The sequence below is a fragment of the Vanellus vanellus genome (genome assembly GCF_965231255.1).
Source record: "Vanellus vanellus genome assembly, chromosome: 1".
NCBI lineage: Eukaryota > Metazoa > Chordata > Aves > Charadriiformes > Charadriidae > Vanellus > Vanellus vanellus.
This window is the reverse complement of record NC_138905.1, coordinates 7,721,491-7,748,362: the sequence shown is the minus strand read 5'-3', so window position 1 is coordinate 7,748,362 and position 26,872 is coordinate 7,721,491. Positions and strand designations below refer to the sequence as shown.

Here is a 26,872-nt window from a genome sequence, read left to right as displayed (position 1 = left end):
AGCAGTTTATGATGTGACACCACCGTAATGAAGTTGGATACATAAAGTCATTCACTTTCACTCATGCTAGTTCTGTGGGAAGTTTATGATCCACACAGTTTATGATCCACACAGGGGGATTTTCGGTGACCGTCTCCACCATTTCCCTCACTTTTTCCCTTCTGCTCATTTCTTTCTGCAATAGGAATAGCAATTGCCTAAAATCGAGAAATACAAATTCCTGCTTGCCTGCCTCTACTCTGAACAACTTTTTAACTGATGAGTCCCTCAGATAAGCACACCCCACGGTAAGAGTAAGGCTTGTCTTTTGTTAAAGCCATTACAATTGTACAAGCAAAAACTAATTGCAATTGCACTTTGTTATAGTTTTGCCCTTTACATAAACCTATTCCAGTTTGGGTGCTTTCGTTATGAATGCAGTTTCTCTTGCGTTTTATCTTCCAGAGACCCAAGAATTTCTACAGATCATACTGAAGGACTCGGGCTTCCTAACTCTGGCAGCCCACTACCTCTGAGACCAGTGCACTGTTAAGGACAAATCAGGAAACATTCAGGCTTATTATAATGTGAACTTGGAAGTGGAAGGGTGAGCCAAGAAGTAATAAAGTGATATTAAAAATAAAATGTTGAACTTTCATATTCAGGTTGTGCGATCATCCCGCCCAGCTCACAGTTCTGGCGATCAGAATGAAGTGGACTGGGCACGAACGGACCTTGCTGGTGCCTCTCAGTGAGCCAAACAGACCTACCACAGGACAAGATAGCACAGATTTAACTACTGGGTTGTAATGAGTCCTGGCGCATTTGTTTCCAGTGATTCCATTTTGAACAGTGGAAGAAAAAAATAAAAATCTTTCCCTACATCAAGGTTGGCAGATCGGTCCAAAACCACTTGGAGGCTTCCTTCCAACTGGGCAGGGCCAAAGCAACCAACACTTTAGTTTCTTCAGCAGGAAGACTATGCCATAAGGAGACACCATTTTGGCTTCTCAGAGGTTTTCCTGCATCTCTTACTTCCCTTCCCTGCCAGTTTCCAACAGTGCATGCTAGCTATTTGCGAAAGGCATCTAACTCCTCATTTGCATGGATCGCAGCAATTTGCTCACATTGTTTCCTGCTGTTCACGCCGGTTCATATTTTGTTGAGAGTTGTGTATTTTCCTCCCTTATGCAATGGCAAGTTAAGAACTGGGGCTTTTTGGGGGGTTGGTTTTTTTGACACCAGGAAGGGCAACAACAGAACTAATACACTACAGTTCTTTCTACGCGAGCTTTTCAACCATAGGTATTTGCAATTCTGTTTCAGCCTCCAAAGTATTCACAGACATAGATAATTTTATACTGGCAATAGATTTATTTTGAGATGTGAAAATCCATTATACTCTTCTCTTTAAATTAGGTTACAACCATCTCTGCACTTTCTAGCACAATACTGTACAGGTTCAAATGAATTTATTATAATAAAGAAGAATCAACACAACACCTTAAAAATGAACAATTCTATAAAACCAAGTGACTTGGGTACACCAGCAGCTACATATATCAGACCTCAATGATCTGTTTTAAACCTTACCACATCTGGCTAAAGCAAGAAGTTACATAAGCCATCAAAAATTTAACATCAGATTAGTATGGTCACAAGGGCAGCAATAAAACTGCCATCTGGAGAAAGAGCAGGGTTCATTTCAAATGCTCGATGAATACAGCACTACTCCATTTTGCTGAAAGCTTCTCAAACAGCTTTTTTAATGCATTACTTTCCAGATATATAGTATATGAGAGAAGAAGTATTTACAGGCTCACAGTACTTTAATTGACCAGTGTATACCCCATCTCCCTTCTGACTTCAGTGATTCAGCCCCATTCTGTGGGCCAGCTCTAAGAGCAGAGCACATCAGGGGAATGTTCCTTAAAGATTTCATAGCAGCAGATGCACTGGGAGTTCTCTTAACGCATCCATGTTGTTTAACCTATAAAAATTACTTTCCTAAAGCAGATTAAAACAAGATTAGTGAGTACAGGGCAGGATAGGAGTTTTACCCTTTTCCCATTGAATTAATGAGAAAACCCCTGAAAACCTCCTTCACTGGATGTAGGACTTGAGCATTATTCAAGCAGGAGGAAAGAAAAAAGTGTTTGGCAGGTGAAATTCCAGAAGATGAAGAATTGGAGGGCATCACTCAATTAATGCAGTCCATAACGTGAATCTGCAGTGTGTCCAAATCAGGTAGAATTTCTTCACATTTGGGACATGAGTATATTGAGATATTCTGCTGCTGTGGCCAGTCTTGACTACCAGTTCCTGCAAGCAGAGAAGATAACTGATTACCTGTTATATTACTTGATTTTTCCACTCTTTTTGTGGAAGGAGGATTGGCAGCTTGCTCCAATGGCCAGAGAATCACACTCTCTGCAGCTACTCAGTTGCCAGAATAGCCACAGGGAAGCTGGGGAGCTGCTCGCAGCCAAGCAAAGCTGTTTTAAACTGAACACAGCAGGGCCTGGCTCCATGAGCTTACAGTACCTCTTTGGACAAGGCGAGGTGAGTGTTCCCGATCTGGCGCCCTGGCTCCGTGGCGATTCTGCATCTCCGCCAAAGAGTTTCTGAGAATAAAAAAATAAGTCAAGGGCTCTGAAAAAAGACTGAGCACAAGGTGTCTTCCCTTTGTCTCCATAAAATGTACAAGGTTTCAAAGTAAATCAAAGGATTTGTAAGTAAATCATGTCAACTGTTCATGCATTTAGTTCACAACTGCTGCTTAGAAACAGGACCTAGAAATGCTGCTTCTTAGTGAGATTGTGCCAGAGTCCTGCTGAAAGCAGGGTCATACAACTGACACCAGCAGGATTTCAGCAGCTACACACCTAGGGATCTGGGGCACGCTCCTCGGCAAAACTTCAAGGACTCTCAGCTATTCAGGGCAAACTGCAAAGTTGATTAAAGCAGAAAAGCAAGTTATACCAGAAAAAGGGTTCAGTGCACAGTTAACGTAACAAGTAACTTGATTCTTCGAATCCTGGACAATCTTGTACTCATGGCTTCCACAAGATGAGTGGAGGACATATGGTTAATATTTCTTTTTTCTCTTTTGCAGCTAAGAGTGTTAAAATGATGCAATTCCACAGCATCACAGTACCTGAAACTATGGGTAGTCACTTAGCACTGCCACCTGGAGAAGCAGCAGATATTCCTGGCACACATGCAGCAAGCTTGACTGCAGATTCACCACTAAAATTGAGGCCAGAACCCAAAGAAACTCAAATGAATCAGCAGGGAAAATTTACTAAGTATGAATCATCCAAAGTGAAATCTTGTTAAGGCACCCAAGTAAGAACATGCTTCACAGAGATTCTATTGCAAAATTAAAATGAGAAGCCAGCCAACTAATTTTTCTTCACTTTTAAAATTCCAATTAACCAAGAAATAAATGTCTGCAGAGTTGTTGCCTTTCTACTGAGATGCTAGCAAGACAACATTGGTCAACTCCAGCACACAGGGTAACAAAACAGTCCATAGCTAGCTCAACCAAAGGCTGTTCTTACCGGCCAAGATCTTCAAGGTTTTGCTGCTCTTTTAGCAGGTATGCCAGCTGGACAGCCAACTGCTCCTTCTCCTCATGGATCTTCTCTCTTGCTGCCCTCTCAGCATGGAAGTCAGAACAATAGACCTCCATCTTATCAGAGAAACGAAATCATACTGAGGATTTGTAACTTGGACCGAACCATACTCGTATATTACATATCAAAATAGCAAAGCTGTATCATAGCCTGTACCTATTCAAAACACTCCTACAGCACCTATACACTGCAAAGCGAAGACCTGCTGCACTTACAAGGTGAAGAAGGCTCAGTAGTTTCTGGATTCTGTATAAGATACTTCCAAGTGTCTTATCTGGGACAGTGCTATTGCCCTCTGCTGTAGAGAGGCAGAAATGAGGCACAGACAAGCAGTAAGGGGATGACTTGACCAGTAACACTGAGAAATCTGTGGCACAGACAGTGGAACTGGGCCAAGATGCTAGTTCTGTGCCTTAAATGTGAGGCAGACCCTTCTTAGTCACTGTTTACACACATTAGTTTGAGTAAAATCATCCCTAAAACATATGCAGTGATTCTGCAGACAGTGGTTTTAAATACACAAACACATCTATTCCCAGCTTTTGTTTGTTGTGCCAGACTCCAGCATATACAGTTCCTCCTACAGAACTGTACGATATGGTGGTAAAGGCTCTGCAGGGATCTGCAAGGCAGGCCGAGTGAGGGAATTATGCTTTGGAATTGAGGAAATGTATTCAGTATTCCAGAGCTAGACATTAAATACCTCCTTCTGGTTTTTAAACCTTGGGTGGGGGAACTAGCCAATTTCTGAAGAGCTGATACCTGAGCACGGAGCACAGTCATGGTTTCAAGGTCCTCCTCTTGCTTAGCAATCACCTGCTTCATTTCATCTATCTGGAGCTGCTTTGCAGCAAGGGCTTGTTCTGCCAGCTCCACCTTTGCATTCAGTTGTTCCACCACAACTTTATCTACTCTGTCCAGCTGCAAGTAAGAAATATGATTATGAGGTGAACACAGAATATGACCCTGCTTGAAGTGAAAATTTGCTTCTTACTCCTCCTGCCCTTGGAAATGCTTCCAATTTTGGTCATCAAAGGAACTGGGACTAAGACAGCAGTGGTGATTGATATTTTAATTTAAAGATTAGTTTTGAGCTTTCAAACTACACTGTATCAAGTTAAAAGAGAACTCCCTAGTGGACTCTGCAAAGGATATTCTCCCACTTTTCAAAATCATACAGAAGAACTTGGCACTTCCATGGAGCCTCAGTTATGAGCAGGATCTCAGTGTGGCAGGCATTCTATTTAAGATTACAAAACCGTTTAAAGGTCTGCCTTCCCATATTTACAAATTATGCTGCAGGAACACCAATATGCCTTTGCATATCACTGATCTCTAAGGACTGGACTCCGTACTGCACTGCAGATTAAACCTTACCTAGAAAACACCATGGAAGTACTGATGTGTGGATAAAAATTTTATATAATTGACAGCACAGTATCCATGTTTATCAGAGCAATGCTGCTATGTGGAAGGGGTGACTATTGTTTCCTGCCCAAATTTGTTCCTAAATACATCTTCCATCCCTTCCCACTCCCCCCTAATTAACTGTGATTTCTTTTTATGTAGAGTTTACCTCTTTGAGTTTCATTTCATCGATTGTTTTCATTGCCGCAGTGAGTTCAGGAAGGAGTTTGCTATATGCATCCTGCAAGCTACTACATCTTGCCCTGTTTATGACAAGAAAAGAGGTGAAAGTTTGAAACACTTAAAAATTCTTTGCAATCTAAATAATCTCTTAGAATTTAGAAAAAAAAGCTACTACCAGCTCCTTGCAAATGAATCTGCATTTCTGATGAGAAAAAATCATGCTCCATCTTTCAACATCTCTCTTCCAGTGAGTTGTGTGCTGCTCTATCCATGGACAGAGTCCAAACAAATGTCCTTACTGATTGTCTGCATTTCAGATTGAAGAATGCATCACCCAGTATTTTTATATCAAGCTAACAAATTCTGTTCAAAATTTAACACCTCTCTTAGGAAGACATCTAAGTCTTGAGACTGCAAGTGAAGGAGAATTCATCAGGAGAAGAACCAGGCACAGACTTCAAGATAATGAGCAGCTTCTTCAGCAACTGAAGACAGGTCTTTCAGGCAGTTCAACCTCTCTGTACAGTTTCGACTGACATTTTCACACTCTTTACATGGACTGCACATGAAAGGCAACAGGGAGCCAGAGCAAACAGCAAGTCTCTCTCTCCAGCTTCACTGCATACTTACCTCTCCTAGTTGCAAATGTATTGTAGGGACCATAGAACTTTTCATTAACATCACTTTCCCATCATTGTCACCATCTGACTTGTGCCTACCCTCCAAGCTGTGGACGCATATAGCCCTGCTAGTCAGTGGGATAGCTGTTGTCACTTTTCTGCTTTCTTTGCTTGTATATTATACCTGATGCTATTCCATCTTTGACTTTGTGACAAAAGGAAGATACAAGTCAGAGCTTACAGCTCAAATTTTCCTAAGTGAGGTGTTCACTTGACGAAAGGATACAGTTTGGGCTTAATGTGGAGACTCCAGATTCAAAGTGACATAGATGCTGAGGTGAATGCAAGTTGCTAGTTCAGACTCTACAAACATAACATGGCTTCAAAGGGTGCAGAAAACAAACCTTGTATTTCAGATTCATTTCCTCTTTGCCAGGTTCCCTTGGACTTCCCTTCCTCACTGGCAATACCTCCCTGGAATACAAAAACAAGTCATACTCACTTTTCTTCATGTGTCTTGGCTTGTTCCAACTTGACCTCTGCCTGCACGCTCTCCACCTGAAGTTCCAGCTTCTTGATGGTGTATGTTAGCTGCTGCTTCTCCTCCAATTCTAATGCAGCAGCTGAGCTTTTTCTTTCCAGTACTTGGCACCTGATAGAACAAGGAAAAAAGGTTGATCTTTCCTGTTCACCTTTTCCTGACGGATTTTCCACACTACACATAATACAAAAATAATCTTTGTGGGGTTCACTTTAAAGACTTATTTTGATGAAGAACAAGGAAAGACAAAAATTAATCTATACGCAACCATCAGAAAACAAAGCTACTGAAACCAACACTTACTTTCTTCTATTATGAATCTCAAAGAACTAGAATTTGACAGAAAACTAAGCAACTAAAGTGAGGGTCTTGTAAACACTTTTTATAACCTACACAATTTTTTTTCAAAAGCACAGGCAGTTCATGTGAAAAGGGTCATAACCAGGCCCCTTAGCTTCTTCCCCTAAGACTAGAACAGCAATTATGTGAAGCAGAAAACAGGAAAGATTTCCCTTTACATCAGGAAGGGTTAAAACCCAAATCTTGAAATTCAAGGCACTGGGGTTCTATTTGTAGGTTGGCAACTAGGTTGGCAGTTCAGATTTTCTGACAATTACTGTATTTCTGTACTTTCATCTCCACTTACAAAGAAAGAGCAATCTTTTACAGGATTTTTATGAAACAGATATTTAAGTTGATATTTGTAGAGCTGGTGAGTTTCCCAAGGTGGGAGTTATATGATTATATACTGGGTGTCACAGCAGAATTTTTGTTCTTCTGAACCTTACTTTTCTTGAAGCTTCTTCTGAATCAATTCTGCTTCTTTTAGCTTCTCATGGGCTTCCTGAAGCTCTTTAAACAGAGCACAAACTTGCAAATTCAGGTTTTCTACTTCACTGCCCACCTTTTAGAGAAAAAATACAGAAAATTATATACGGACAGTTCAAGATAGGGAAGTTGCAGGCTAACTAAGAGATCTAACCAGGAAGTATCATTCTTTCTCTAGAGAAAAAAGCTCAAGTCAGTATGCACCGTTACACTCTATACTCAGTAATAAGTAATACTCGGTAATAAAGCCCCATCCACAAGGTTTCACAATTACAAATGATTCCTAAATATGGCAGAACCCCATTTTGGCTTAACACTTTCATAGAATCCAGGTGACTTAAAGACAACACTATTACTGACTTTCCAACATTGGCTAGAATACACCTCATGCAGATGGGAAATGCATCTACATTTTATTTCTGAGTTCACAATTTAAAACACACATAAGCAAAGCAGGCAAGACTTAGTGATTACTGCCACTCCTCTAAGCGACAGTTATAGTCTGCTGAAGAAACATAAACAAACAATCTATCCCTAGGTAGGCTTCCCCTGGCAAAAGTCTGACTTAAATAAAGCTGCTCTGTGAATTCTTGGTCCCTGGTGAAAGCCATCATAATTCAAGATACTTTACCTACTTGGAACACAATCAATCTGTACTTTTGGAAAGCAAATCTGGCACCCTCGCTGAAAGAAAAGGCTAAAAAATGCCATCACACAGTACAGACTGTCTCTCCCCAAAACTCATTTATTAGCCTGCCCAGGAAAGGAGAAACAGCTAAATCACAGCCTCCTAGATCTCTGCTTCTGGGAAGCTTGCAAGCAGCCTCCCAGGAAAGGCAGAGCAGTAACTGGAGTGGTGCTTTAAGATGACAAATCTCAGGAGACCTGGCTGAGATTAGTGTCCCGCTGCGGTTTGGCAGAGGATGTGCTCTAGCCTCTCCCCCCCCAGCCACTCCTCACTCTCCAAACATAGCCAAAGCAGCATTCCTTCTCTCTCAGGATGTCTTCAAATGCAGAGCCCTCAAATGGTCCACACTGCACCCTCACATTGTTTTGTTAAAGATCTATATATTTTATGATTGGAGGAGATAACATGAGCTCTGCTGACAAGAGCCCTCTGAAGAAACCCAACAGCCTATAAATGGAAACAACGAGTACAATCACAAGGCTCTCACTACACTGACCTCAGTATCAGTACTTAGATGACGAGCATCTGGCTCAAGCTGTAACTCAGGCAAAGTTGAGATAAAATACTGGAAAGAATTAACTGACACATCATCTGCTTTCCTTAGAAAGGACATCTCTGGGCCTGACCACAGACTGGTCTTGTTTAACTAAGCCATCCTGCCCTAAAATACTTGTCCTGGCCTTCAGAAGGGCACAGGTCTCCAGCAGATGCCATAGCGTATTTGCTAGCCTCATGCAGCACCTCAGATAACTCACACTACCTCATATACAGACATTCTTAGTTGCCTGTATTATGCAGTTGCACTGAACCTGAATGGATCTCCACTGCTATGGGAGTTTACACACTTAACTCGCATAGAAACGCCTACAACGGTAAGCCCATAAATTTAGGTGTCTGAATCTGGAGCTGAATCCCAACCCCAACATCCATTCAAACCCTTAACTGAAAACAACAGGACTGAGTTTGCCTTGAACTGTGTCTCAATCCAAGATAGTTATGTCCCAACATTGTAATACATCTCACCAAAAACGTGAAAAAAAAACCCAAACCAGGTGTGAGGCAAGTTCCACATTTAAAGCCTGTTTTGCAGTATGCAGCCATTGGATTCTGATCCAAAAGCTGACCTAGCCAGCAGTGAGGAAATTCACCCAGTCTAGAAGACTTTCTGGAGCTAGAAATGACTGTTGAGTGGGTATGGCCAGGGCAATGAGGTATACCTACAGTTATGCCGTGCTTCCCAAATTCTTGGCTACAAATCTCACCCCATTTTGGTGGCTGGTGTAATTGGGAACCACCTCTAAGATATGGATTGGAGAGTTCAAAATTCACTTCCAAACCCTGTGCAGGATATTTTCCCCTTGCTCCCTGAGTGCAAGTGGAAATGTATGCCCTGAAGTTGCTGGCCTCAACAAGTAAGCTAAGCTGTATGCTGTTGAATCTCAGCTCAGGAGGACAGGTACTTACAGCCTCTGAACTCTCCTCTTCTTCCTGTTCAGTTTGTGTCCCACTCTCCAGGCAGTTGCTGGTTTCCTTCTCCAGCTTTGACAGTCTGGAAAACAGAAGGAGCCAATAATGATGGATGTGGCCTATAGTTAAAGTGAGATTGTGACTATTCAAGGATTTCATGCAAGTAATGTACTCTTTCTAACATCACAGCCACAAACAAGAGGCAGAATTGAAAGCACAGACATGCAGGAAAGCCAGCATAATCATGGGGGTTCCTGAAGAACGCAGGTCACCCAGCATGTATATTTAATTCAAATGGATGTATAAGTCTGCAGGTGTGGTGAAGGACAGTGACATTTATTCCACAGTGATCAATCTTTGCTACAATCCAAAACTGCTAACCCTTTGGAAGTGGGTCAGTCTGTTCACTGAATCCAGTAATTAATATTGCCTCTATTTTTCTTTGATATTTTCAGAGGCTGAGATTTCTAAGAATCATTTGGCTATGGCTCATTACCTCTTCTAGGAAGACCACATAGAAGCAAATACTGTGACACCAACCTTTCATAGTAGATAATGTCCAGGAAGTCCTACTCTCTCTGCGAAGTCGGGGTTTGGAACAGCTACTGCTTAGGCAGTTCTCCATGCCTGAACAGTTATGCCGATTTACGCCAATATAACTGAGCTGAGATGGACCGCATACAGGTCTCAGTGAAAAAACTCTCTCTTAGATGAGGTTGGAATTGAATTTATTTTAGACATTTCTAAGAAGCTTTTGCAAGCTTGCACATTGCTAAACGTAGCCTGCCAATATCACGAAGAAGACTGTAATCCCTGTTTTATACATCGTGATTTGCTTAAGGCCCCACACGCAGGTGATTCATACAAAAGCATGTAACTAGGAGTGAGTGGAGAGAACGCCCTCAACTAGTCATCATATCATCCTGACATAACCTGGGGAAAGTTTGAACCCAAGAGGAAATGGGTAATTTGTCTTGATCTGTGATGCTACAGGAAATAATAATAAAACATGGAAACTCTATTACCCATGGAAGAGAACCTGTGGTTTATCCCTATAAGGACTATCACAAAAATAAGTTATTGCTACTGACTGCTCGGGGAATTCCCCATCCAGGTCACATTGATATTTCAGCTTGTGTCCAATCAGTCACAGACTTGGTAACTGCAGCAGCCCTGAAAAAGAACTGCTTTTTCAGTTAAAAAGAAATTTAAAAAGAAATGTTACAATGCAGCTACTTCATACCTCTCTTTGTGATCCTGCAGCTCCTTCTCAAGTTTTTCCCTCTTCTGAGTTTCATTTCTAAGGCAGCAGAGCAGCTGGCTGACAGTTAGCTCCTCAGACTCCAAATTCTTTGATTCATCTGCAGCTTTGCTCCTGCTTCAAACCAAACCAGATGTCAATAACAACAGCTGGATTGTACTACAGCATTCCCTTATCCCTAGTTCTGGTACCTAGTCTGAGAGGCCACCATTCACACAGTGCTGGAAACCAACGTTCTGAGAAAAGGGCTCATTCCCAAGAACCAAGACCTGCCCACAAGCTGCTAGCCACAGTCCCTGTCTGTGCAAATGCAGTCCTTGCTTTGTGCAGTACTCAGACAGTCTCTGTCAAGCTGGGGGAACAATTTAGTACCTAAGCAAGGAAAACAAAAGTGATCAAGACAACATAAAGCCCAGTGCATTTATTTGAATCTACTTTGCAGTACCTTCTGCAAAGTGCTGCTGCCTGTTCCCAAAATAACATTTTTTTCAAATGAAACATGCAATGTTTCTTATCTCCGTCTCATTCCTTTCCAGGAAAAGAAGGCACATTTCACTAAAAATGGTCATCAGAAATTGCTTTCTTTTTCGGAAAAAATCTCTTCAATATTTCACCTCCCTCATATTCTATAGCTCTTTTCAAAATTGCATTATGCTACTGTAAAAGTGAACCAAAACAAATAAAAAACTACCTGAAAAATAAGGTAAGTTAATTTCCTCATGATAAAATACTGTATTCCATTCCCTCCATTTTTATGGAGATTTTCTATGGAAAATCTATGGACCACGACAGTCCATCTAGCCAGAAAATCAAAATCCCCTAACAATATGGTAAGACAGGCAGGTTATATACACTGTACATTTCAGAAACTCAGCTGTAAAACAGCATGTGTTTAAAACTTTGCTTTTGTGGTTCAGAACAGAAAGTAAGGCATAGTCCTCTATGTGCTCCCGAGACCTAAAAATCTTTGGTGAGCAAAATTCAATACTCCAAAGACAGTGTTCAGCCAGGATATTTTAAGTAAATAACTTTTATCAGGGGATTTTTAGTGCACCGTTCTACTCTTACAGAAATAAACCCATCCTGAGTGGATCATATTTCTCTGAACCTGTTAACAGCACCAGTCTAAAGTTTCAGTGCTGGACAAAGACACATGGTGACAGAGAAAATATTTTAAGAGGTACATATACCCTCTCTTCTTGTAGACATGGTTCAGATACTCATCAAAAGTTAAGCAAGTCCCACAAAGAATGTCTTCTCGTAATCAGTGTTCTCACAAGCCACTGCTAATGACAAGCTGAATACTTGTAGTGCAGTCTGTGGTCAGCGACTCTCTCAGTTTCATCCATAACCGTAACTTCCACCCCCCACGCCCCTTAAACTTTTTAACCACATGCCAAGGGACAAGTTTTCGATGTCATTACATTAAAACCCCGTTCTCCCTTGCAGTGACGCAGGGAGTGACGACCTGTACGTGGAACACAGCTTTCTGGCCTGCTATGCTCTTAGCATTTTCTATATCCTTTCCTTCCAAAAAGTAAAAGCCACAAAGTAAATAAGAGAGTTCAGCCACAACCGTCTAAATTGGGCAGTATCCAAAATGGAAAGTTTAATAGTATCAGCTGTCTATGTCCATGAGGAGTAAAGGTTCAGCTAGGGGCAAGAAAGTCCCTTGTGCCCTGGAGCTGATGTAAAGATCAAATTTTGAGAAGTAACCTAAACAGAATGCTGGTATCTTAAGCCTAGTAAGCTGAAAAATAAGGACTATGTCATTGCGTATCTGCCTGCTTCCCCATGATACACTTTATACCAACCACACACAAACAGAACAGACAGGTTCAGATCTGAAAGACTACAAGACCTCTGATTCTTACCAACATCATAATTAGGTAGAAGACAGAAACTCAATTAGATGGTCTCCAATGACTAGAAGGGAAGGAGTCCCTGCAGCCTCTATCTTTATCTTTTCTGTTTGACCTCCCTTACAAGCCTGAAAAGTTGGCAAGTCAGCATGTACATAAATGCCTGGCCAACTGTCCACAATATGCACTCCTTCTTGTCAGCTACTGAAAATTGGAAGGAAAAATACCAGAGAGCTGAGGGTCTTTCTGACATGGTAAGAAGGTAGAGCTACTGCAATGGAGGGATTCAAGGCCATAGAAAAACAGGATTTCCTACTGCATTCTTCATAGAAAAAAAGTTCCCTCACATTGAAAAGAAAAGACATTGCAGAAGTCTGTATCACACACATCACGCAAGAACCTACATACATGTAGACAGCAACGTTACTGGTCATTTCCCCACTATTCTCTTGATGTTCCTTTGCAGTTCTACTTATTTCTCCTTCCTAGGAAAGAAAAAACACTATTAGCTTGGTATTTGGATGAAGCAGGACACTGTTTTATTTACTTGAGTTAAAGAAGGAAGAGAAACAGGGAAAACTACTGTCACAGCAATAAAAATAAATAAAAACACAAAACTCCTACACATCAGTTTCATGTCTGTAAATTCTTAACTTAAATACTTCACATGCCTTTCCCTGTATCTCTTCCGGATTGATAAGCAAAGAGGAACAACACTGAGATTAGGCCTTCTCTTTTCACCAGCAACTTCCATGGCTGCTCTCCCCTATAAAGATGACTGGGCACCACACGGCAACAGCCAACATCACTGCAGATGACTTTAAATATAAGCCTAAAAACCACTCTCCTGCCTCCCAAAAGAGCCACTCTTCTTTCCCACTACAAAACTCGCTTCTTGATCTGTGCAGCCCAAAGGAGAATATTTGTAGCAAAAAAAGGAGAATGCATCCCTGAAGGTTTCCGGCAGTCTGAAGATTTTTCAACAACTCCAAACAAGCTTTAATTAAATTCTCTTAATTCCTTGTTACACTTGTACTTTCCAGAGAGGGATCTACTATTATGGGGGTATCAGAGACCCACATTTTCCCATTTCACTTTTTGCCTGTGAAAATTTTTCAGATACAAGCACAGAAGAGAAAGTAGATTTTCGTGCCTCTAGGGAACACTCTACAACTTTGCACTTAGTTTTGTTTGCCTGCATCTCTACCTATCTGTCAGTAAAAAGCGAGCCCCATTCTCAAAAGAAAATTCCCCTTTCTATGCATAGGTGTTGCCCCTTAACAAAACATAGTTCCGATGCTCCCAGGAATTCCAACTAAGATAAGACTCTTAACATCCTGAATTAGTCCAAAGTCACCTGCTGGACCATGTTGTTTTTTCCAGAGAATATTTTTAGTGCAACGGAGGCTACCTATGAAACTAATTTACTTTGAGCATGAAAGTGGAAGGACAAAAATAAATTCCAAGTCATTTACCGCTACATCTTGTAACACACAAGTGCTCCATGCCAGGTAATCTAAGAGACCATAGAATCATTTACGTTGGAAAAGACCTTTAAGATCCTCAAGTCCAACCGTGCAACTCTTCTCCCAAATCCACCATGCCTGTATCTTGTGTTACTGCTGTTGCTGGCAGTTTGCTGTGACCTCTCAAAGAGGCAAAAAGACTTTTCATTGACATGGGTACAGATTCACCCTTTCTACTAAAGGAAGACAGGATGCTAAACTTCACTGCAGAATGTCATCAAGTCAACATTGTCACTATAATTACACTCAGACCTGACCTCCTCATCATTTAGCCTGGTATGAGAAGAAAATTCAGTTTGCAAAAAAAGGAGGACCTAGCTGGAACCAACGTTTCTGCCCACAAGTTACTGTGTTCTTTTTATTCCCCTCACTTACGTTCATCCCAATCTCCACAAAGGAATCCTCTGCTGAGGAGACGTTCAGCTTGACTTGCAGTTCTGAAATGATGGCTAGCAGATCTGCCTTCTCAGCTTGGAGCCGCTGCACCTGGGATTTCAGTTGCCTCACTTCCTTCTCGGGAGCCACACAGCCCTCCTGAGATAAACAAAACCTGATTAGCCAACCAAAAAGAAACACCAGCGAAGGAGCACAGAGCCTGAACATAACAATGCTGTCCCGCATCCCTTCTTCTCTGTTTAGGTTTGGCTGCAAAAACCCAATGTACAGATCCCTAAACTATAATTTGGTCCACTAGACAGCAAGAAGTCTAAACTTTGAAACCAAGTTAATCAAATGATGAGCATCATGCTTCTGGTTCTCTGAACGCACAGATAATTAGGATGTAAATCTTCGCCTGAACCTATGCCTCTCACTACCACGTAGGGTCTCAGCCAACCTATAGAATTATCATCCAGATTTATTGTATTTTTGCACCCATATCCTTATTCCTCTTTTCCCAAATCTGCCTAAGATTCTAGAGAGAAAAGACAAGTGGGCCCAGGGCTTTTCCACACACCCCACTTTCAGCCTTTCCCCACCATACAACTTCTCTGTACCCCATCCCCACGTATAAATCTCTACCTGTATCCCTGACCTTCAAAGTCCTATATCCCTTCCACAAAGCCTCTGTCCCTCAGAGATTCTCCCCACGCTTAATCTCTCCTTCCAATCATGACTGTCTCCTTCACCTCCTGTCTCTTTGCTTTCCCCAGGATCCTCAAAACCCTCTCTTAAGCCTCTACATAACCAGGAAGCCTCACTGTTTTCTCTGCTTTAAAGGCCTCTCCCCATTATGAAACTTTCCCTGCGAGTTTGTTTCTTCCTCATTTTGTAATCTGACTCTTCCACCTCCTGGTAATACCTTTATTACGCCACATGCCACCAATGTAAATTCTGGACAATTTCTGGAGTCTAAATTACATTCTAATCTATCATTCATGTCAGATCTCCAAACTGTTGCTATGCTGACAATGTCTCTCCTCCTGCAGTACCACCCTATCCACCTGACTTGCTGCTGTCTCTGATTTTGTGCTTATGCTGTAAGAAGACACAATTAGAATCAGCTCCCATGAAGAATAGAGTTTTACAGCAACCTGTGCTAACAGAGGTACGGTTTTGAGAGAAACCCTCCTGTAAGTGTTGGTTTATCACTAAGGGAGGCAACGCAATATATCTGCGATTTACTTTGAGTGAAACAGAGATGTTACTTAACAGTAGCAACAGACTATAGTCTATATCAGTTAATAGTAAAACAGGTGAGAGAAATTAGACTAATTTTAGATTAGTCTTTCTGTTAGGGGAATTTTTTTCATGCTGTTTCTAAACAATAAACAAAAACAAGAAAAAAGAATTAAAGTAGAACTAAGGTGTTCAAGAGAGAAAGTAATTTTTGCTTAAATGACACTGTCAGCCTGAAAATCATAATCAGAAATGAAAATGTTGCTGTTTAAATTACAGTTACCACTGGCTGATAAAACTGCAAAGAATCATGGAAGAAGCAGGGCTTACTCTATGAAGCTCTTGAAATGAGATAATGAAAAGAGACTTTCTACTTTTTGCTTTTTATTTTTACTTTTCTGGATGTTGGATTACTCAAGCAGGTTGGATCACTCAGTCAGTAACACACTCAGTATTCAAAGTACAAGTTCTACAACTGGTAGAGGCAGAAAAAAATCTACTTCCCCTTAAAAACTATTCCTGATTTAAGAAATTCTAAGTTTCCTTGACAATCCTGAAACACAACTTTTAGCCTGTAAAGATTGTGTAAGTAATACTTGCACAATCACACTATTTTTACATGACTTTCTTCCTCCTTGTAACTTCTGAATTCATTGGCTAATTTTGATTTACATGCTGAAAAATCTCTTACAGAGTTCCATAAAACAGGCAGTCAGGAGAGCAAAGGAGAGACTAGTAGCATCTCTGTTGAGAAAAAGGCTCACACACTCATGCTTCATCAGGCAACAGAGAACCCACATGGGTCCTGGAGGTACCGGTATCAGTTTGGCTCTGCATGAAACTTCTCATTAAAGACCTCTTCACATGACCATGTAGGACACAAAGCAGGTTTTGTTTTAAGAGGCTTTTTCCATAGGTGTTTTCAGTACTACCTGCAAAATGTTGCCTGGCTACTAAGCAATCACCTGCAACATTAGAAATGAAGTGTTACAGAGCCAAAGGTAAGACAGAGGGAGAAAGGTCAGTGAGACTCAAATGGGGCAGCAGAAGTACAGATCTAATCTGACCTCAGTAAAAAAGCTTTCATGAGAGGAGAATGATATAATAAAAACAGATGGCAGGTAAATATTTTTTTTGCTTACATGTCAACTTCTCCCTGGAAACACAAATACAAAAGCAATTAAACAATCACAAGAGACAGATCATCTAATGAGCAAAAGGAGGGATAAAGTCAAGAGATACCCAACAGTAAGCAAAATAAAGAATGAAAAGTTAGCAAGAAATGTTAATTTATTATGTCAAGAGTGTTAATTATTATTGTTAATTAGATGTTAATTAAAATGTAAATTATCTCAGGTGTGGCACAATTACTACACTCTGAGAAGACTCACTTTATAAAGTAAGTCAGGCCAAGACCTCTTGTTAGAGCATAAGGATAAAAATGGAGACGTTAACAAATCTCCAAACCTCCCACTGTGCTGAAGGGACATGAACGCTCCAGACTTTCAATTTAAAATCATGTCAATCCAACCAATTCCTTATTTACCATTTCAGCTCCTTCTTCTCTTTCCTTTAAGCTCTGAAGTTGTTGCTGTAGCTGTTCATTTTCAACGCACTTAGCTAGCAAGCACTGCTTAGCCTCTTTAAACTTTAACTCATAAAACTCTCTTTCTTCTTTCTGCTTCTCTCGCCAGATGGAAAGTTCCTCATATCGGTCCTTCATAGCTTGGTTATGCACCTTCATGGCTTCTAAACGATAGCCAGAGACAAAACATTGATTCACATTAATACTCTGTCAATGAAACAGCAGATTTCCATTATGCTGAGCTCAGCATTCTTCAGTATCAAATGGGTAAGCAATAATTGGGTATGAAATTAGAACCTCTTTCTTGTGTATCACGGAATCATGGAATTTTCAGAGTTGGAAGGGACCTCTAGAGATCATCTAGTCCAACTCCCCTGCTAAAGCAGGATTGCCCAGAGCACATTACTCAGGACTGCATCCAGGCGGGTCTTGAAAATCTCCAGAGAAGGGGACTCCACAACCTCCCTGGGCAGCCTGTGCCAGTGCTCTGCCACCCTCACTGTAAAGAAATGTTTCCATGTATTTGAACGGAACTTCCTGTGTTCTAACTTGTGCCCATTGCCCCTCGTCCTGTCACTGGGAACCATTGAAAAGAACCTGGCTCCATCCTCCTTCAACCCACCCTTTAGACACTTGTAAGCATTAGTAAGGTCTCCCCTCAGCCTTCTCTTCTCCAGGCTAAAGAGTCCCAGCTCTCTCAGCCTTTCCTCATAAGGAGATGCTCCAATCCCTTAATCATCTTAGTTGCCCTTTGCTGGACTCGCTCCAGCAGTTCCCTGTCCCTCTTGAACTGGGGAGCCCAAAACTGGACACAGTATTCCAGTTGTGGCCTCACCAGTGCAGAGTAGAGGGGGAGAATGACCTCCTTCGACCTACTGGCCACACTCTTCCCTATGCAGCCCAGGATTCCATTGGCCTTTTTGGCAACAAGGGCACATTGCTGGGCCATGGATAATTTACTGTCTACCACAACCCCCAGATCCTTCTCCTCAGAGCTACTTCCCAGCAGGTCTGCTCCTAACCTATACTGGTGCCTAGCACTCTTCCTCCCCAGGTGCAGGACCCTGCACTTGCTTTTGTTGAACCTCATTAGGTTCTTCTCTGCCCAGCTCTCCAGCCTGTCCAGGCTGTACCTTAAATACCAAACCAAAACTAAACTTATTATGGTCTGTTAGCACTATAATAAATAGCATAAAATCCACTGCTGAAATCACATGCCTACACTCACTCGCTTCTTGACTTATTCCTAAACCAAGAAGTACAAGCAAGAAGTACTGTTTGCAAGAGGTACTTGCTATCTTGCTGCATGTTATTTATATATGTGGGATCAACCCAAATGAAACTACTGCATTGAGATTCTGAAACTACTGAGATTTGGTAGGGAAAACAGACATCCTAGACTGGTAAATTACTGCATAAGAACAGATGCTATCAAATCAAAAGTCTCAAATATGCCCAACAATGCTCTACTTGAACAGTTAAGACTTGATTGAAAACATTGAAAAAATATATCTGACAACTTAACAGCAAAGTCAATTCTCCCTGGCTTGGGAAGCCATGCATATGTAACAAAGTCAGTATGTAACAATGTCAGTCTTACTATTGCAAAATGCTTACAAAATTTTTAGGAAGAGTCAATGAAAGGATTTCAGACTTGCTTTTTTTAAAGCAACAAACTCAAAGCCAGTTGCTTGAAAATCTTTTATACATGGTATTTTCCAGTAACTTCCATTATGTCCTGATGTCATTATAAACTGCCAACAAATCCTTCAGGTTATGTAAATAAATGTAGCTCTGGAGAATGATTCTCCAAGTTATGAGTTACAGCAGCTGTAAATATTGTCCCAAAACATTATCTTATATGATAAAGGACCTTTTAGCAAAATACCAGAGGCACTTCTAGAAACAACTTTCCCAACAAATACCCATGAGACTGCAAGGCAGAGAACTTGGGCCAGGTCCAAAAATGATTCAGGCACAATTGAAACACTAGTGTAAAATCACAGCACACAAGATATGTGCTTCATGCTCTGCTACCATACAGTGAGGTGCCTCTGTCTTTTACACAGAAAAATCCCAAATTCCTTGGATTTTGCTCTATCCATTAAAAAAAAAAAACAAACATGTATTTGACACCTAAACTCCTGGGATCCAGAAGCAAAGTTCCCTCACCTGAAAAGCTCAACTCATGAGGCATTTTCAGGGAAAACTACTGGTTTCTCCCAGAGAGACCCTGCCATGGCCACCACTTCCTTTTGCAGTACAGAACATCTAAACATTCATAGTTGTTACTACACACGGTGTAGGACAGCCTGCTCCAATTCCCCTGTGTGCCTGAGAGGATACAGCTCCTTTCAGACACCATCCGAACCCAAACTTTTCTGGGCACTGCAGTACACACCCCTCCTGATGCAGCTATGGTATAATGTTTGTCTATCTGTAATGGAGCTGCCCAGCTGTCCTAAAATACAAACCAGAAATGCTTTTAGAGGTTGATGAACAAAGAGCATATCATAGTATGAGATTTTTCAACTTGTCTCCTAAAATATACAATGCTATACTGCTTATATGTGTAATTCTGAAGCACGTAAGTCACCCATAAATTGAGCTCCCCCTAATCTTCCATACTGGTTCAATTTTACGTGTTCTATCAAACTGGCCTTGCCCCTTGCAGAGTCATTTATACAGCAATTGCTACCCAGGTATGAAATGTTATCCACCAAGGGCAAATGAACATTGAATTCATACTCATAGGACAAAAAATCCCACAGAATAGATTCCAGGTTTTTGTGTTTCAAGACCAGTTCACGTGCACATTCACCTTTTAACTCATTGTTCTCAGTGATCAGCTCTTTCATCTGTTGCACCATCTCTTCTGGGGTGTAGGTACTAAGGGCAGGGGCAGCCATGCTGTCTGTTCCGTTTTCCATTTTACTCCCGGGATGCTCTCCATTTTCAGCAGGACGGCTCTTCAACTTGCTGGACATCTCTGAAGCACCTACTACAAGAGTTGCAAAGAGAAAACTCTCCATTTCGTGCCCAATAAATGTTTATAAAGAAAACATAAACATACCCACATTTTATCCAGACAAGCAAGCCACACGTCTTGTCATAACACACAGGCACCTTCCAATCCCTCTGACCCCACTACCCCAGAGCACCGCCGAGTCTCCATATCCCATTAACCCCTCACAGGACTGCATAAACAAAGCAACTGATCCCCTAGACGTCTCCTCTTCGGGAGGCCCCTCCTCTGGGGATGACACAACGAGAACCACTGTCTCACCCATTCTCCCCTTTACCCTCACCAGCCCCGGGGGTGCGCTGTCCGGCAGTATTTTGGGAAGTCGGCAGCAGCTCCGGTCCCTGAGGAGAGCGGGCTCCCACGCCCGCCCGGCCCCGACAGGGCCCGGGTCATCGCCTCCCGCCGCCCCGCTCGGCCCCAACGCGCCCCAACGCTCCGTTTCACGCCGAGAATCCATTTCCGCTGATTTTTAACTTTCATTTTCGCTTTCTCGTCCCCCTTTTTCCTTCGCCGCCGCACACCCGGCACCCTGCCGCTCCCACCCTTCTCTGCCCAGTCACGGCCGCTCCGTCCCGTCGCAGCCCCCACCGCCACCCGCGGGCCGGGGGCGGCCTCCGGGAGCCGCAAACCAGCGTTTCGCCGCTTGCCCTTGCCCCTCCTCGGCCCGGCCCGGCCTCCCCGCAGGCCTACCCCGGATCCGCCGAGTCACCGGGCGAGCCCGCCCACGGCGACAGCGAGGGAACCCGGCCGCCGCCTGCCGTCCACCCCCCGTCCCCGTGCCGGGCTCGCCTCAGGGGCGGCCACCCGTCCTGCTCACCCCCCTCACGGCGCGCCCATGGCAGCGGCGGTGGCCCGGCTCAGCTGACTGTCCTTCCCCGCCTCCTCCTCCGCGGGGACTTCCCGAGCTCCGCGCTTCCCGCCCACCGCCAGCCCGGCTGCAAGGCTGGCTCCGGGCCGCCCTCCGGTGTCAGGCCTCCCGGCCGGGCCCGACATCCTCGCCCCCTGCCGGGCACACAGCGTCTCCCTTCCCTCACAGACCCCCTTCCCGGTTCCCGCCTGGAGGAGCCCAGGGCCTGCCAGCCCAGCGGGAACCGAAGCAAAATCCTCCTCATCGGAGAATGAGGTGGAATGAGGAGCAGCGAGGTGGAGTGAGGAATTCGCCACCCGTCAGGGAGGAACGTTGTGGGTCTCCATAGGAGAAGAAAATAAAGAGTAGAGGATATGGAGGAGCAGAGAGCGGCGTCAAGAGGGATGATTAGGAAAGGCTTCTTGTTGCACGAGGCCTAAACAACGGGATCAGGCAGCGGGTGTGAAGCAAACGAAATGGAGCGCTTTTCGCACAGAGCAATAATCATAGAATGGTTTGGGTTGGAAGGGACCTTAAAGACCATCTAGTTCCAACCCCCTGCCATGGGCAGGGACACCTCCCACCAGACCAGGTTGCTCAAACCCCCATCCAGCCTGGCCTTGAACACCTCCAGGGATGGGGCAGCCACAGCTTCTCTGGGCAACCTGGGCCAGTGCCTCACCACCCTCAGAGTAAAGAATTTCTTCCTAATATCTAATATAAATCTCCCCTCTTTCAGTTTAAAACCATTATCTCTCGTCCTATCACTTCACTCCCTGGTAAAGAGTCCCTCCCCAGCTTTCCTGTAGCCCCCTTTAGGTACTAGAAGGCCACAGTAAGGTCTCCCCGGAACCTTCTCTTCTCCAGGCTGAACAACCCCAACTGTCAGCCTGTCCTCACAGCAGAGGTGCTCCAGCCCTCAGATCATCTTTGTGGCTGTCCTCTGGACTTGCTCCAACAGGCTCATGTCCTTCTTATGTTGGGGGCTGGACGCAGTACTGCAGGTGAGGTCTCACCAGAGCGGAGTAGAGGGGCAGAATCCCCTCCTTCGCCCTGCTGGCCACGCTGCTGGGGATGCAGCCCAGGATGCGGTTGGCTGTGGTACTGACGTTTTAGTGATTATTGCCACAGGATCAAATCCATTAGGATGGGGTTTGCCACACTATGGGGATGCACCCCGTTAATGGCTGTCAGACTTCATGATTGGATACAGTGTCTGGCTCAGGAAGTCCTTAAACACCTGGAGTTAGTTGGAGCAGTTCATCCCGCATAGTCCCAGTGCTTGGTGACCGTCCTTAGCAGGATTCTGGGCTAGAAGTACCCCACACTGCCTGTTCTTAGGTAATAGGGCCAGCTATGATATTTTGGTTCCTTTGTTTTCAATGGAAAAAATGTAATTTTAGCTAAAATGTCAACTTTCTGTGTAGAAAATACCAGTCTTTCATTAAATAACCGCACGGCTTGACAATAAGCTCTCTTGATTTGACAATGCTGCTTTGATATCTCCTAGGACCTATGAACAGTCTGCTCTTTAATGAAGCCATGCCTTTCTGTGGCTCATCTCCCCAGCTGCCCTCCCAGTGCTGCAGCCAGGGACTCCACAGCAGGAGGGAGAGAAGAGAGGTGCACAGTGGATGGTGGACGCTGGCAGGGAGTGATCCTTTTACAGCTGAGGAACTTCAGCATTCGAACGGAGGGTGCAGGTTACAAATCTCCCTACAAATAAAACCAGCAAAAGTTTGGGACCACCTTTGTGGTAAAGAACGGGTCTGATAGCAGGTTTGCTGAGCACATAATCCATGTGTTTTCTGCTTACACTGCTAACAAATGGAATCCAGTTCCTTGTAGGTACACTGCGATCTCTGCTTGCAGGAGTGAGATCTCTGAATGACGGTCATCTCTCATCACTATGGCTGGTACGTTAGACAGGAATGTATGGGAGTTAGAGGGGCGATAAAGGTAGCTTCTGTGAGAACAAGGAGCAAAAATACTAGCAGCTCATCATGGCTTTTATTTGAGATCTGAGCTAAGTTCTTGTGAAGTGCAGGACATTACTGTATGTGCAGCAAGGGCAAAAGAAGAGCAACGAAGATCAACGGTTTTCCTTGTCAGAGCAATTTAAAGAAGCATTCGCTATTTTATTACATTTCTGATAGCTGTTTGTTCCCACAGTAATCCCAGATCTGGTTTTAGTAGCCAGAATTCATTTTTTGGAAACAGATTTTATTTAGACAGCAAATATCCAAGTTTTGGGGGAGCAATTTAGCATTTTGATGCATACTTCACTCCCATATGTATCTTGCAGTTCTTCAAAGAGATCCAAATGCAAGAACAGTCCTTGCTTGCAGTTGTAAAATACAAGGGCGTTGCTTGGGAATCAGAAGTGATATACCTGATTCTAATTTGAATGAAACATTTTGCTTTTTTAAAAGCCAAAGAAAAGTGAAAGTCCTTGTAGATAGGGGAGGGAGAGAAATAACCAAAGAGGCCTTGTGAAAAAAAAAAAAAAAGACAATTCAAGATTTTTACATAAAAGGAAAAAATACTTCTATCTAAGGAGCATTAAAGTGCTTGCACAAAAACTCTTGTCACACACATCAGGGTTGTGGGAATACAGTGGAGAAAAATATTTTATTCAGATCTTTTTCGTCACGAGAGTCTCTGGTGTGATGAATTTGTTTTGTCTGTTCTGCAGGTGATGGGTGACACACAGGAGTGGAGCATCTTGACTCTGTGAAGGAAGGAGACTTTTGTTCTAACTCTCCCGGTGAGTGGTCCTGGAGCTGCTGGGCTGAGTTATGAGTAGCTCATCTATCTGTATTGTACTGCATAGATGGTAAATATTTGGAGGCAAGAGGTATAAAAGTGTCTAGCTTTCCCCAAGCCACTGCATATCATTTGTTTTCAAAAATAGACATTGGCCAGCTCTGGGTCTGAGGGCTCAGATTCAGTCAAGTTACTTAAGAAATTCTCTTTCAGCAGCTGAACCATGGAAGCAGTCTGTGTACACTCTTACTCCCTAGCAAATGTGAGATAATGCAGCTTAGCTTAGTCTGAGGTGATGGAGGGTTGCACTGAATTATCTTCACATCGTCCTGGGCTAACAGCTTGGATACTGCTTTTACAGTTGTCCAGGAACTGAACCCTGAGAATCTAAAAAAGCTGGGACTTGAACTTCAGAAAGCTTTGATACAAAGAATATGTCTCTATGTATATCTCTACGAATATACACATAGGGCTTAAGTTTTGTCTGTTTGTCTGTCTGTCTTACATTATGTGGAACTCATGCTGCCTTTGACTCTGTTGTGTTGGCTCTGCTCTTCCTGTCTTTCTAGTCTCAGCGTTGCCTTCTTACTTCTGGCTGTTGCTGTGGTAGCTGCTGGAAACTCCTGATTTTGGCCAGGATCCCACAGATACTGTACAGACATAGCCCAAAGACTGATTTCTCTCTCAGGACGCTATGAATATACGCTGCACCAGTCTGGATTGCTTCCTCTGAGCAGCTCAGGTTCCTAAAGAGGCTTTGCTTTATTCTGTCCACAGAGGTATCTGCAGGCCCGTGGAAGGACTACTACCCTTGATTAATAGCTGGGCTTCTCGCCAACATAAATGCTGGAGTGTTTGCTCTGACTTCAGATTTGCTGATTAAGCTTAATTTCCAATTGACAGGTAATTTGAAAACACCATAAAGATATGTTCTTTGCAGGCTTTGAGCAGATTAAGTCGGGGAGAGGGGATGTTATGAAGTGCATCCAACTTCTGCAGTCAGCAGTGCTGTGTGATGAATGTCACCATAACCTAGAGAGGAGTAAGATAATGAAATGCATTCATTTCTTCCAACAATTAAATGCTACCATGGCCTGGAGAGGGCTCAGAGCCAGCTGGTAAAATTTACATCAAACAGCGTCAGGCTTAGATTATCATCTGCAGTAGAACAACTACAAAGAGCATGAAAGTCAGATGTATGATCTGAATGTTTATCTGCCATTAACAGATGGTATGGTATGTTCAATCTGAGATCATCATGGATTTTTGATTATCAGTCCAGTATTAAACCTATTGCTATTGATAATGTTATTACCTTCAAAGGGAGAATCACCAAATGCGAAGTCCAGGAAGCCAAGAGATGACAGGAATAAAATAGTAGAAAAAAAAGTGACCCAAGATCATGTTTTCAGTCTGATAACCCTGTTGTGGGCAGGATATGTGAAGCAAAGGTAGTGCCAAAGAATGTATCTAACTAATTGGTTTTGGCCCATTCTGCACAGTTTAATACAGGGTGTCATGTACCACTTTCCCTCCCACATACAGCCAATTGGATAACTTCTTTTACAACTGCAATTATATAACATCCCTGTGCAATGACATAGCAGAGTAAAAATAGTACCTCCAGCACAGCTTTTACATGATCTAATTCGGAGCTTGCTGGTATGTAAAGAAATTGTAATGTAACTGTTTTCCTTTTCAGCTTTTTTCTTCCTTAAATGAGTTGCAGTTTGATTGTGCTGAGTTGCTGGAATTCCTCACCAGCAGTTTCTTCATTTCTTCCTTAAAACAAACACATTCTGTCACCAGTCAAAAATATTATCTGTAATCTTTTTTTTTTTCTAATAAATTTAGTGATTGGAATCAAACTGGCAAAATTGTCCCCACTTATTCTCGGTCTAGCAAGAGCAGCAGACATGAAAAGTACTCCATACTATTTCTTCTATGTACATGGCTTTGCATTAGGAGCCCTGATAACAGAGTAATTTTCTGCTTGTCAGGAAGATGCTTTAGACTTTTTGCTGAGGAGAAGAGCAAAATGTTAACCACAAGTCTGGTGGTTTCGTGATTCCGTCTCTGGCAGTTCAGAAGAGAGAAACTGACTCGTGACTGTGGAATAACTGCCATTGACAGTACTGTAGGATGCACGTTTGGGCTGTCTTCTCTTTTCTTGACCACTCAACAGATACTCTTGTCCACTCAGCACATTTCAGTCAACCTCTGCCATGCCAGCAGAAGCTGCTCTTTCTGTCCTTACACACTTGATGATAAAGGGGAAGGAAAAAATAAAATGTGCAGAAAAGCTAAAAGCCAAACTGACAACTGTCCTTGTTTTCTCTTTCCAATAGATGGCACCAATTCTCTTTCCAGATCATCACCGGTTTAACAAGTCAGGAGCTCCAGAATACCATAAGTGTTTAAAAACACAGGCATCTTTGCCCTTTTATTTTGCTCTTTGTGAGTGTGAAATTTGGACCAAGAAGGCAGCAGACTGAGAAAATGTCTGAAGCCCTTGGAATGTGGCACTGCTGCCAAGTGCAGCCATGCCAGGAAAACAGGCAGATCAACGAGAAAACGTGAACCAGGGCTAGGAGATGGGGGAGGGAGGTTTACTCTTGCCTAAGGACAGTCAAAAGTAAAAGTGGGACTATTTTAGGGAATTACTGAGAAGGAATTGGAGAGCTATGGAGAGAGAGGAATGAAACATGAGGATTCCGGGTCAGAGGAAGAAGTCTGGGACAGCCAAGGAGTAATGACAATGCACCTTGTTGAGGGAGAGCAGTGGTCTGTCCAGTGCAGCGTGCTCCCCTTGGAAGAAGTGACTCCTCAGTGTTTCCATGTAGGGGAGATCTGCAGTGCTTCTATAAAGCTGCAAGAGGGAATTAAGCCAGAGGAAGCCTCTATTCTGAAAGTACTGTGGCAAAAATCTCTTGCAGATAATACCGTTTCCTTTATCCTGAAATGCACCCACGTTCATCATTAAAAGAGAACAGTGTCTGCAGCTCCGTGCCACCATATGGGCCATGGGGAGA

The 26,872-nt window shown here is 42.9% G+C and overlaps 1 protein-coding gene across 5 annotated transcripts; it reads right to left on the bottom strand.

Moving 5' to 3' along the window:
- Positions 1-1,339: 1,339 nt before the first annotated feature.
- Positions 1,340-21,103, bottom strand: OPTN (optineurin). 5 transcript variants are annotated; one of them, XM_082493512.1, is made up of 14 exons: positions 21,045-21,103; positions 20,024-20,203; positions 17,164-17,366; positions 14,376-14,534; positions 12,883-12,959; positions 10,595-10,729; positions 9,349-9,433; positions 7,157-7,272; positions 6,330-6,479; positions 5,194-5,287; positions 4,380-4,538; positions 3,543-3,673; positions 2,524-2,603; positions 1,340-2,301 (listed from the first exon to the last, which is right to left on the bottom strand). In XM_082493512.1, exons 2-14 carry the CDS (start codon positions 20,187-20,189, stop codon positions 2,180-2,182), a joined length of 1,677 nt encoding a protein of 558 aa, XP_082349638.1. In that variant the 5' UTR covers positions 20,190-20,203; positions 21,045-21,103; the 3' UTR covers positions 1,340-2,179. The 5 variants fall into 5 exon arrangements, with proteins under 5 accessions (XP_082349638.1, XP_082349639.1, XP_082349640.1 ...); XM_082493513.1 differs by lacking the exon at positions 21,045-21,103 and adding an exon at positions 20,918-21,037; XM_082493514.1 differs by lacking the exon at positions 21,045-21,103 and adding an exon at positions 20,511-20,713.
- Positions 21,104-26,872: the final 5,769 nt, after the last annotated feature.

Coding starts and splice junctions, on each gene's coding strand:
- OPTN (XM_082493510.1), bottom strand. CDS start 20,234: ATGGAGAGTTTTCTCTTTGCAACTCTTGTAGTAGGTGCTTCAGAGATG. Junction 9,434..10,594: donor CTGCAGGATCACAAAGAGAG/GTATGAAGTAGC, acceptor TCTGTTTTCCAG/ACTGTCAAAGCTGGAGAAGG. Junction 3,674..4,379: donor TGACTGTGCTCCGTGCTCAG/GTATCAGCTCTT, acceptor TTCTCTGATAAG/ATGGAGGTCTATTGTTCTGA.